Below are 13,407 nucleotides of genomic sequence, written 5' to 3'. Positions count from 1 at the left end.
ATAATACTTTAAAGAGGATGGGCTGGGATGAGGTCAGTCTGAAATTAACAAATGTTCGTGAAATACAGTGCCAGTTGTGATTTCACTTATTTTTGTTTGACCTGAGAACAATAAATGGTCAACGCCCCAAATGTTAAGGTCAGTGTGTGGTCATGACCTTGTAACACGCATGTGAAAGAAATGCACACACACGAGCAACTGAGCAATACACAAACTTGTGTTCCAAGATCGCATTGTGCAATCATGTTTGTGACATTCTTCAGCATCATATCTTTCCACCCTCCACATCAAAAAACAAACACGTTGAGAGCTGTCAGAGCTGTAACACAGTCAGGACACCTGACCTCCCGTGACTCCTGGTTTCTGCCCCGGTCTGATGATGAGCAGCAGGTCTGATCTACCAACTGTGAGTAACCAGAGAGTCACCCTGAGGCCTGGATACATGAGAGCGCTCACGATGGAGATTGTTTTGTTTCAGGACATAATCCATCCAGATGAATAAACAAATGAGCGTAACACTTTGACCTGCCTGTGCTTCTGTGGTTACCCACAATAGGATTATGATAATGTGTTAAATAACCATTATTCTTTAAGTGTATTACAAATATATATTTGTATATATTTATATATTTTTTATTTAAATTGTTTTAAATATATAAACGTCTATCTCCGGTCCTGTGATGCGCCAGCGCGACGCCACGCAATACGTCATCACATCAGGAGGTCACGGATGTTTTTCAAGTGTTTACAAGTGTGGAGAAAGAGGACCGTTCCGATGTTGTTGTATGTTGAATGATACTAATTAATGTCTTTGTGTCAGTTTATTGTTTAAAATGGTCCGCAAATGTGCGTTTCATATATGTAACACGTGACCTTTCGACGTCATTACGCAATTACGTGAGGTCGCGCTGGAGGTCACAGAGCTGCAGGAAGACGAGAAGTTGTGGTTTAAAAGTGATTTTTTTTTTTTTTGCCAAAAATGACAATCGTTTCACTAGATAAGACCTTATGCCTTGTTTGAGATTCTTTAGGGGCTTTGAAACTGCTATTTTAAACTGCATTAAAACTGTTAAGGGTTGGGGTCCATTAAAATGAGAAAAATTCTGGAATGTTTTCCTCAAAAAACATAATTTCTTCTCAAATGAACAAAGAAAGACATGAACATTTTGGATGACATGGTGGTTCAAAAAAATTGACTAATCCTTTAATGCTAACAGTGATTTCTGAGATTGAAGGGTCTTTTTTACCATCAATTTGCCTATTTTAGTTGATTAAATTATCTTATATCATCTCTGAGCTTATGGTGAATCTGGTTTGTTAAATTATTTATACATTGTCAGAAAAAATTGTCAAAAAGTTGTCCCAAGCTGTCAGTGGGGAAGTACCCTATGTACCATTTAGATACAGATATATTTACATTTGGTACCAATATGTACTTGTACGGACTACTGAGGAACTGTGCAAAAGTCTTAGGCCACCACCACCAGACTTTTTGTTTTAGAAGTTTTAATGTCCATCCATATTTATTTTTCAATCTATTTTATTAAGATACAAACATAAAATCTAGACGGTTTCAGCAGTAACAACATAAACAAGCGGCTGTCGTGGTCTGCACGTAACTTCCGGTAAACTCCGCTAAGAATAAATAACAACAAAGTTCTTTAAACGTAGTTTATTTATATAACAAGCAAAAAAAAAAAAAACACATAGATAACCTAGGAAACAAAAACATTTGTTATTTTTGATGAGGCATTTGTTAGTCAGACCATTAAAAAAACGAAACCGGAAGTAAAGTTCGGATCCAGACGTGTATCGCATCAGCGCACGTGTGTCCGATGAAACCGTCTATAGGAAATATGTATTAAGCATTGTCAGTGTTTAGTGTGACCTCTATTGGCACTAAACACATCTTGAGTGTTTTTGAGCAGAATGAAGTAAAAACACTTATTTGTTTAAAATTAGAAATCAGTATTTAATTTTATTTAGGTTTAAGAGATCCTGTAGTTTCCTGCTATTGCTCAAGTGGAAGGGGCGTTCACCCTAAAAACTTGACACATCAGTTTACATTTTTATACAGTTTTTAATACTACATACACATTTCCTGTATTTTCTGGATGTATTCTATTAAAGAGACTGAGAAACAATTATATATGATCACTACAACATTGCAAAAACAACAAATCTAATTCTGGCATGGTGGCCTAAGACTTTTGCACAGTACTGTATATGCACTCTTTGGAAGCAATATGTATATTTTATGCACTAATATCTACCAATATGTACTTCTCAGGGTACTAATATGCACTCTTTGGTATCAACATGCACTTATGAGCTTTTATCAACTGAGGTCTATGTGTGTGAGGTTTTACTACAGGCTTTATTCATTCATTCATTTATTGTATTTAACAATACAATTATTCATATGTAGACATTTAGACCATAAACAAAACAATAATATTCATGATGCTACTACTAATGTTATTTGGATGGATTCCACAAATTGAAAAGAAATCCTATACTGTATTGCATAAAGAAAATAAAGCATGTTTAAGGAACGTTAAGGGGCGGTTCCCCGAACAGGGATTAGACTAGTCCTAGACTTAAAAACTTTTAAAAGATGTCCAAACTGAAAACAGCTTGCACTGACATATCATAAAATGCATCAGTGTCCTTGTTGTTTTAAGTAATGTTTTTAGTAAGGCATGTTGTTAAAAACTAGTAATATTTCCTTATAAAACTAAGGCCTAGTCCTGGGAAACTGACCCTAAGATTTTTTTTGCATTGTCACATTATGTTCACTGTAGCTTACAATTACAATTTTATGAATTCCTCTCACATTCTCATTAATGTAGTAGTGCATCCACACATTTTGGAAAATGTTCGTAGTTTCCCTTACTCTCCATGGTGAATAAATAACTCTGTAAACTGTGAAGTCATTCATAAAGTTTGAAAACGATGACCAGTTGTTTAAATAATTTATTTCATACTTCATATGAAATCACGTGACTGTAGTTCAAAGCAACATTCATCTCATCTGAAAGAATACAGACAGAGCAGAAAGACCAGTTTGAAATAACAGGAATGGGAGGATGACAATAAAAACTTGTTTCTCTGTGCCAGGAGATCATGTGGGCACATATAGTTTAAGTTAACAAGAATCCCACTTACTGTATATCACTTACATAAAAAGCAGCTCAATGCTGGGCTATCCTTCATTAACATCTTGATTCGGCATCTAACAGAACCGGCTAAAATAGATCAGTGCTGTTTTCCGTGAGGCTTTAGACCCACGTGCTGAAGATCCGACAGCCTCCCCAGAAACTCCAACAAGAGCCGGCTGCTAAGCAACTACAGCCGCCCCAGAGAAAGAAGAGCGAGGGTTTAACCAACAGCAATGGAAATATTACATAAGATCTGTTAATGTCTGAACTACAGGACTGGGGCTGATATAAAATGAAATGCAACAGAGATGATTTCATAAATAGTAAAATAGTAGTAAAAGATTAGACTTTCATTGAATATTCCACTTAAATTCTTATAATTTACCCACCCCCATGTCATCCAATATATGGTGATGTCTTTCTTTGTTCAGACGAGAAGAAAAATTACGTTTTTTGAGGAAAACATTCCAGGAGTTTATAGTGGACCTCAACAGTTTACAGTTTCAGTGCAGCTTCAAAAAAATCTAAATCCCAACCGAGGCATAAGGGTCTTATGTAGTGAAACAATCGTCATTTTCGACAAAAAAGCACTTTTAAACCACAACTTCTTGTCTTGCATTAGTCTTGAAATGCGCCAGCGTGACCTTACGTATTACATAATCACACAGAAAGGTCACGCATTACATATATGAAACGCACACTTGTGGACCAATTTAAACAATAAAATGACAAAGACTTTAATTCGTATACACATACAACAACGTCGGTAAGGTCTTCTTTCTCCACACTTGTAAACACTGTAGTGATAGTTTCGCAAACCTCATGCGTGACCTTTCAACGTGATTATGTAATACGCAAGGTCACGCTGGTGCAGCACAAGGCAAAAGTACTTTTTTTTTGTCGAAAATTATTCCCTAAATAAGATCCTAATGCCTTGATTGGGAATGGTTAAGAGCCACTGTTGGGGTCCAATAAAGTCCACCATATAGAGAAAAATCCTGGAATGTTTTTCTCAAAAAAAAAAAAAAAAGTAATTTCTTCTCGACTGAACAAAGAAAGACCTCAACATCTTGGATGGTATGGGGGTGAGTAAATTATAAGTTTTTTTTAATGAAAGTGGAGTAATCCTTTAACTCTTAAAAAGTTGCCAGCCAACGGCAGCATTTTTTTATGATTTTCATAAAAGTTCAATGCCTTTCAGAAAATGTTCTGCTTTAAATATATAAACAAATAATATATCACATGAAAGAACAGACTATCAAACAAAAACAAAAAAATGTCCTATCCCACCTATATTTGTTCTCTTTTTATTACCTCTCAAATATGGGTAAGTTTCTTAAAAAATACAATATTTTGAGCAAAATATTCAAAACATTGAGTTTGAACTTTTTGATGTAAGGGGTTTCTGGTGAATAATAGTGGAAATATGGATTGCCTGAAAAACTGAAAAACTCGTCATTGGCAGGGAAGCGTTTTTTCTTAATTGACGAGTTAACTCATTAGTGGTGGGGAAAGAGTTAAAGGGAGCTTATTACTGGAATAAGTAATAAGTAAATCACAGTTCTCGTGGTATGATGGTAAAGGGTCGAATAGGACAACTGGACTCCAGCTCCAGTGCAGTAAGGAAACAGTCGGGAGCCTGTGGGCTACCTCTTCTCTGCAGCGCCTCCCCCAGGCTGCTCCAGGCCTCGTGTGCTGTGTTCTGGATTTGTATCGCGTCCCTCAGCATCTTCTCCCCGAGATCCACACGACCTTTGCGTACCAACAACTTCCCCTGTGGATGGTAAGTGAGAAAGATAATAAGTAACATGTAGTTGTGTTTTCTATGATGCGTAGACAAACTCTTGTTTTTTGGTAAATTTCAGGTAAAAACCACAGGTGCTTGGGTGTGGGTTGTTTGCATAGGCTGATGTTTTGCATGATAGATGTGTGTGTATGTGTAAAGTGGTCAACACAAAGGGAAGCTACGTATTAATAGCATCTCAGAATTAAACATTAGTAGCAAAAACAGTAAGAAAAACAGTTCATTTCAGAATCAGTTCAAACTATTTTTTAAATGTTTTAAAGGTGCCAAAGAATGCATTGCTGATATGTGTTAAATTGTTCTCTGATATTGACATAGAAGGTATGTAACTTTATTAAGCGTAAACATTATACAGAAATGGGTTTACATGTCCATTTACAACCCTAGGACTTACCTTTAAAGGAACATGCCCACATTTTGGGAATTTAGCTTATTCACCGGATCCCCCAGAGTTAGATAAGTCCATACATAACTTTCTCATCTCCGTGCGTGCTGTAACTCTGTCTGACGCAGCCCCCGCTAGCTTAGCTTAGCACAAACACTGGAAGTGAATGGCTCCAGCTAGCATACTGCTCCCAATAAGTGATAAAATAACGCAAACATTTTCCTCTTTATATGTTGTGATTTGTATCGTCACACCATGTACAAATAACAAGGTCATATGAGACAAGGTCATCTTTTAACAGTATATATATATATATATATTGGTCGGAGTGATTTGCTCGCAGCACACGAGAAGCCCCCTGGTGGGGAGAAGAGAGTTCGGTCAGAGTTGTGCAAATCACTCAGCCCACGTAGCAGTGCTTCGCCTTCTGAAAATATAGTTCCCAGTATGTATAGTGTTAAAAGATGTCTGTGTCTCATATGACCTTGTTATTTGTACACGGTGTGATTATACAAACCACAACACATAAATAGGAAAATGTTTATGTTATTTTGTCACTACTTGGGAGCAGTTTGCTAGCTGGAGCCATTCACTTTCAGTCTTTGTGCTAAGCTAAGCTAGCGGGGGCTGCGTCCGACTGAGTTACAGCATGCACGTAGATGAGAAAGGTATTTATGGACTTATCTAACTCTGGGGAAGACGGTGAATAAGCTAAATTCCCAAAATGTGGGAGTGTTCCTTTAAAATAAAATAGTCTATTACTTTATTTGAAAAGGTCATGAATAATAATGTTGAGCTCTGCTCTTATTGGCTGTTTCACAGAGCAGCTCCTTTCAGTGGCTCTGTGTGTGTGTAAACAGACCTTATATGTTTGAGTCTGAATCAGACGAAGATACAGAATTTAAAGAATAATCAATTGTTCGGAGATTATTAATGGACATTTCTTAGTGATAACTTGTTTTTTTTTCAGTATGGACCTGCAAATGTAACTGTAAAGTCAATAGTAGAACTTCAGCCTTAACGCTAGTATATAGCATTAACTAAGACAATAAGGTGTAACACATGTACAGAACTCTTATTATTCATCTATGCCTAGATAAATATAGTTTTACATTCTATGGCACCTTTAAATGTTTTAGTAAAAATATCTCAGTGAATACTGCTATTTATTACTCTGTCATAATTTGGTGAAGAGTATTGCAAAATATGCCTTTATTATTTTTTATTTCATTTACATTAAAAATTGTTTATCCCCTTGGAAACAATTTATGTTTGTTGTTGCAATAATATTATGATTACTAAAGAGAAAACAACCTTTAAAGACAATTTAGACCAAATACATATTGAAGGCAGACAATAAAAATAATCAAAAAGCTGAGATATAATAATTTAGCTATATGGGACCGTAAGTGTGTTTCAAACAATGACACACGTGTATATGTTCGTCTGTGAGCATTTGTGTGTTTACTTAAACATTATGGTAAGACTCCCATCTTTACTTTCACTAATCCTGCTAAAATGATTTACTTAATGCACTTACATATCATTGTCCTCTCTATCAGCACACACACACACGCACGCGCACACGCACACGCACACGCACACGCACACGCACACACACACACACACACACACACACACACACACACACACACACACACACACACACACACACACACACACACACACACACACACACACACACACACACACACACACACACACACACACACACACACACACACACACACACACACACACACACACACACACACAGCAGCTCATAATGCAGACACTTCAGACGCACATCACAGGGCAGACTAACTCTCAGAAGAGAGAAAAGCAAGGGCAGAAATGATGCTCTCACTTATCAATAAGTAAAAGAAACATTCAGAGCTGCATCACAACCCAGCTGCTGAAAACACTGATTGAAAGACCTGTTGACCAATCACAGCTCAGTTGTATTAGAAGAGGCATTTTCTGTTGACTTTGGTGTTTCTGAGCTTCATTCCTGGAAAGCGTGACAGCAGGAAAAAAACACAAACAGGGATTTATCAAATGTAAACAGACTTCATAGCATTCCAGGAAACTGCCAGCTTCAGGGATTAATCGGCTCAATGGCACACAGTGTACTGAGAACTGCTATTGGTGATGGCAGAGGTGCCAAATGAAGTGTTGGTGTGTGGTCACGACCCCGGCACAGCCCTTTATCTGAACCCTGCTAATCCGCTGGGATACTGATCTGATACAGTGAGGATCAGCTAAGCCTACATGAGAAAGTGACAGCTACTAGGCAAAGAAATACTCATGCCGAACATATCACAATTTATTTATACACAAACTGACTTAATATAAAAAGACAAACATTTGCAAAAGTGTAAACTAGTATTCTTTCTTTATTTTGTTTCCAAAACATTTCTTTCACGTTTTGTTCATTTCAAGTGAGATAGCTGAAGTATTTGATGCAATATATATATATAGTTAGTATTATAGTTAATGCTTGAAATATATTGATTTCAATAGAAATGCAGCTAAACAGCACCTACGTGAAAAAATTAGATAATGATATTAAACAATGCCATATTATACATTCATCAAACACCTTTGCTTCAAATCTATTAATCACACCCTTAGGCCATTCAGAAATATTGTTTTGTTGCAAGAATCTATTAAACTCCATGTCGATTTCAGCAAAGTCCTCTAAGTGCACAGAAGATGAATCGGATGATCGGATGTGTCCCTTACATGGAGTACATGGATCAGGTGTTTGAATTGGGGGGGGGGGGGGGGCTGGGGTGGTGTACCTGGGGGGTCCCGGACCTCCTATAAGCATTGAGGGACCCCCTATAAAGCACAAAAATAGAAGTTAGGGGGTCCCCTGCACTGTACAAAAAATGTTTAAACAACATAGTCGATTCAACATTCTATTTTAAGTTTTGGATTAAAAAAGTTGACATAACTTACAAATTTAAGTTAAAATGGTTTAACTTAAGTAACATAAAAATATGTGTTGATTTGACAAAAATGCTGGATATTGTTTACAGTGTAGTTTTTATTAAAATTAATATACAACATGAATTTATTATCATGCTGTGCTATACATAAAGCTATACTTTCCATTATTTGTCACAATTTTGCAATAAATGAATCCAAAAGATTTCGGTCTGAAATAAATGTTAACTCTCAAGTGTGACTCACGCTGTTTTCTGGAGGAATTGACACACAAGTCAATGTTTCTGCATGTGGATTATTTTCACCTCGTTGACGGTAAGAATCATTAGTTATTATCTTTAGTAATCTATAGTTGTTAGGGGCTTTTAAAATTATTTCACACTAATTTCAGGGTTAAAAAAAGTTTTCAGTTGTAATTTGGGGTTTCTTTGAATAAAATGTTGATCCAAGACCAACAAAAAATGTTGATCCAGGATCACATCTTACTCTGTGAAATCACGGTGACCTTATAATGACGGGAGGGGGGGTGCTTCGGTAGGGGACCCCCATAATCTTTGACATAATTCAAACACTGCTTGGACCTGAATACAACCTGTATGTGGCACTCGTATGGATTTCAGCACATGGATTAATTTCAACATTTTGATTTTCAACATTTGCAATGTTTTTTTGTTGCATCTTCAGTAATTTTGCAAATGTTTACTATGTTTAAAGAAGTTTTTTTTAATAGAAATGGCATTGTTTGCCAAAAATGCTTGCATGCACTTAGACGGTTTTGCATCTAAACTCCTCAGAAGTTAAAGGACAAGGAAGAATAAAAATGGGAAAGCTTCCGGTTGTATATGTCTCCAACAACGGCAAATCGCACAAGTTTTGCTTTAGTATGCATGGAGGAAACTATTAGATATAAAGTTAACAGAATCATCTTCTAAATGTTTCATACACTGACATCTAAAGCTTGGAAGATGTGAAACAAATAAGAGGCTTCTCAGATGATTTACAAAACCGAAAGCGTAACATGTCATAAAACTCTCATGACCTCTCAAGGTTACATGGTAATGGCGATTTGCAGCATCTTGCGTGAAAAGGCCTTATCCCTCGTTCTGTCTGTCATTATCAGCTCTCTCATACAGTTGTCTGGTTGCTAGGCATCCCATAAACCCCTGAGAAGGAGTGAAGTGTTATAAATAATGTATTTGCATTATCTAATCAACCGGCAGGCCAATGGAAGAGAGCAAGAGAGGGAGACACAGTGCCATAGAAACAACGAGAGGACTAAAAGATATGAAAAAGCCACATCAATTGACTGAAGAAGTGTGTTTGCGTGTCCATTGCTGAGTCACATTGATTAGGCTGATGTGGACACAATATTAGTCGAATTCGACTTGGGTGACATCCATAGATCCAAAACATCCATCTGTAACACGTACAGATGCCACAGTAGCTGTACTCGTTTAAAGAAACAGATTACAAAAAAGAAAATGATGCCTTGTGCATTTTACTAACGTAAAATATAATAAAAGAATATATAGTAACAAATAAAAAAGATATTTTTGTGTCCTATTCCTGTATAATAAAAGCAGAACTGGGTTGTAACTGAACTGAATTGAAAAATCATCTCATTGTTAATGCTTCTCTGAGGAAGTACAATACAGAGAACACTTTTACTTTAATGTTGTGAACTCACCTAACTAGTTATTTCCCTAAAGCTACCTCAGTTCAGTCATGTCTCATTAAATCTGAAGGTGTAGTGAGAATATGCTGTGACGTCCTCGTGAAGTGTGTGGACTATGCAGGGCATCACATCTAGCTGAGAATTAGTTCTCATCAGCTCAGGGAATTGATAGTGTACGTCTTTTGTCCAAAAATAGCGGGCAACCGTGCTTGGATTGGCCAAATATAGGCTCAGCTTCACTTCAGTAACTCTGGTGAAGATGAGTAATGAAGGGCCTGACATGATACAGTCACAATGAAAAAAGAGAGTGGAGGCAGAGCTAATGTTAGCTCACACATTACTCTGACTATTTTATACAAATACATGTATTTAACATAGATTAGGCATCACTCCAAAACAACTAACGAAGTAACCTCGAAGTAAACATGGTTCACCACAAATATACTTTGGCCCCTAGTGATTGAAAATTGGGAGTTGGTGGTGCACAAATTGGATGTCACCTTGGTCCCAATCGAAGTGATGTACGGTCTGCATATGTCTGTGTGTATCACTCACTAGGTGCAGCAGTATGCGATGTCCTCTCGGGTTGATGGCGAGAGCTTCGTCATAAAGGGTCTTGGCCTCCGTGTCATTGCCCCTAATCTCAGCCAGTCGTCCCTTCAGCAGTAACACTGAATGTGAGGTGGGGAAAAGAGTTCCTGCCTCCTGCACACAAAACTGAGCTTCCTTCCTTCTGCCGTCTGCGATGAACAACTCTCCTGTATGTCACATCACAAAGCACACATAGTAAAACTAATCTAATGTTAAAATCACAGGCAGCAATAACAATTCTGATGTCATGTTTGTTTCACATTTTATCTTTCATTATGACATCAGCAACAACAGTTCTGATGTCATGATTGTTTCACATTTTATCTTTCATTATGACATCAGCAATAACAATTCTGATGTCATGTTTGTTTCACATTTTATCTTTCATTATGACATCAGCAACAACAGTTCTGATGTCATGATTGTTTCACATTTTATCTTTCATTATGACATCAGCAACAACAATTCTGATGTCATGTTTGTTTCACATTTTATCTTTCATTGTGAAATCAGCAACAACAATTCGGATGTCATGATTGTTTCACTTTTTTTTTCTTAAATTGTGACATCAGCAACAACAATTCTGATGTCATGATTGTTTCACATTTTATCTTTCATTGTGACATCAGCAACATCAATTCTGATGTCATGATTGTTTCACATTTTATCTTTCATTGTGACATCAGCAACATCAATTCTGATGTCATGATTGTTTCACATTTGATCTTTCATTGTGACATCAGCAACAACAATTCTGATGTCATGATTGTTTCATATTTGATCTTTCATTGTGACATCAGCAACAACAATTCTGATGTCATGTTTGTTTCACATTTTTTCTTATATTGTGACAACACCAACAACAATTCAGGTCATCATTTTTTTTACATTAAAACACATCACAGACAGTGATCTTTCACAATGACATCAGCAACCATTGTTATGTCAAAATCGTTTTCTGTTACATCACAAAGACAAATTATTTTTTACTGTGAAACAATGACTAAACATCATGAAAACAAAAGACAGGCAGCAATTTTTCACTGTTAGCTGGCGATCATAATTTTGATGTCATTGTTTCTTTTGTCAATCTTTTATGTGACATCCGAAAATACTACCAGCTTTAACTCTTTCCCCGCCATTGACAAATTATCTCTTCAAGTAAGAGAAAACATTTCCCTGGCAATGATGCTTTCCTGATGAGTTGTTACGGTAATCTGTAATTCCGCTATTATCCACCATAAAAAAGGTATAATTATATAAAAACTGAAGCAAAAACTAATTTTACACATGTTGAACTCTTTTTTTTATAATTTGTTCTGAATCTGATTTCTAACAAAAGTCCTTTACAAAAATGCAATTTTTTTTAAAGAAACATACCCATATTTAAGAGGTTGTAAAAAGAGAACAAATGAAGATAGGACAAAGGGTTTTTTTCAGTTTTGTTTGTTTGTTTGAAAGCAGAGGGTCTGTTCTTTCATTTGATATATTTGTATGTTTATATTTTTATAGAACGCATTTTGTAAAACTTTTGTAAAAATCACAAAAAAAAGGGGAATGAGTTAATATTAACTAATATTATAATCTTTTTTGTAATATTCAACAAATAATTGTTGATATTTGTTTTCCGCGATGTCATGAGATTTTCTGATTGCTACCATGTATAGAGTGTATGATGATTCAGCTTTATAAACACCCATGACTTCACGCTCGTGACACAGTCATCTGCAACATCAACACTTACAGAGATGGATTCACTCTGCCACATCATAATTACTCTCTTAAAGTCAATATACAGACATTTCATCATTTCAGGCGAGCCATGAACCAACCAAGAGAATCTGGCAAATTAGCATTTTCTTCTGTGCACAGTAATGTGACTTTGGCAATAGAATGTGATCGCAAACACACACCGTTCCACCCCTCCCTCCAAAATCTCATACACACACACACACATAAACAGAGATTTTTATCGTCATGGCTAAATAAGGCCATGTGTGGATCGCTGTGTAAGCAAAAACACATCTTTCATTTAAAACCATACACATCAAATAAACTAAATTCCCTTTAACTCCTGCCTGATCTGTTTACACAGAATCACAGATACATTTAGAAAGCTATTACACTAGTGTAAGTGTATAACCTTTTCTAAAATAGGTAGCCATAGGGAGTAATTAAACTTTAACAGTGTTTGCAAAGCGACCTTATAATTTAACAATTGATGTTTAAGAAATTAAAGCTTATAACTCTCCTAGTGAATTCATAGTAGCTGGAATAGTGCCAGTCAAACTTTGATAGTGATGATGTCATTGTATCATCTCCACACTGTGTGTCCTGTCTTTCAAGCACTGGTATTGCTTTCTAGAAATGTAATTGTAATATAATACGTTTATAAAACATTTACATTTACTTTGATGCATTAGTAAGATGCTCTTTCAGTGCATTAAATGTACATTGTATCATGCATTTCCTAGAAATCAAATCTACATTGTGGTCTGTGCTGCTCTACTGTTCATGCTACAGAAATATTGTAAACATATAGTAACATTTTCAGAAAACAAACGGCAACGTTTCACACAATACAATTAACGGTTATTGTAAAAAAAACTTAGTAGTTGTTGGTCTGGTTGTAGTAGTACTGACTATTTTTATCAGTATTACATCACAGGCATTATCTTAAGTGAATGGACAGCTCTGACTTTGCTCTCACACTCTCTCATTTGTACAGAACCAGGATGTGTCCCATTTTAGATAGGAAATGAACCCATGCCAGAGGAATGCTGGGAATGGGAACAAGAGGGCACCAACACCCAAAAGATCCCTGGGAAACGCATTTCAT

General features: G+C 36.3%; 1 protein-coding gene across 2 annotated transcripts in view; it reads right to left on the bottom strand.

Moving 5' to 3' along the window:
- Window positions 1-2,958: 2,958 nt before the first annotated feature.
- ttc7a (tetratricopeptide repeat domain 7A) overlaps window positions 2,959-13,407 on the bottom strand; it is a 31,406-nt gene continuing 20,957 nt past the window's right edge. The window contains exons 19-20 of one of the 2 annotated variants that reach the window (XM_065297322.2): window positions 10,533-10,735; window positions 2,959-4,935 (exon numbers count right to left, since the gene is read on the bottom strand). In XM_065297322.2, the coding sequence (XP_065153394.1) occupies window positions 4,717-4,935; window positions 10,533-10,735 (422 nt within the window). In that variant the 3' untranslated portion in view covers window positions 2,959-4,716. Of the gene's footprint in view, window positions 4,936-6,979; window positions 7,362-10,532; window positions 10,736-13,407 lie in introns of those variants that run through there. The other variant, XM_073812820.1, reaches the window with a different exon arrangement.

This window comes from Paramisgurnus dabryanus, chromosome 20, assembly GCF_030506205.2.
Source record: "Paramisgurnus dabryanus chromosome 20, PD_genome_1.1, whole genome shotgun sequence".
NCBI classification, from domain to species: domain Eukaryota; kingdom Metazoa; phylum Chordata; class Actinopteri; order Cypriniformes; family Cobitidae; genus Paramisgurnus; species Paramisgurnus dabryanus.
This window is presented reverse-complemented; position numbering and strand designations above follow the sequence as displayed.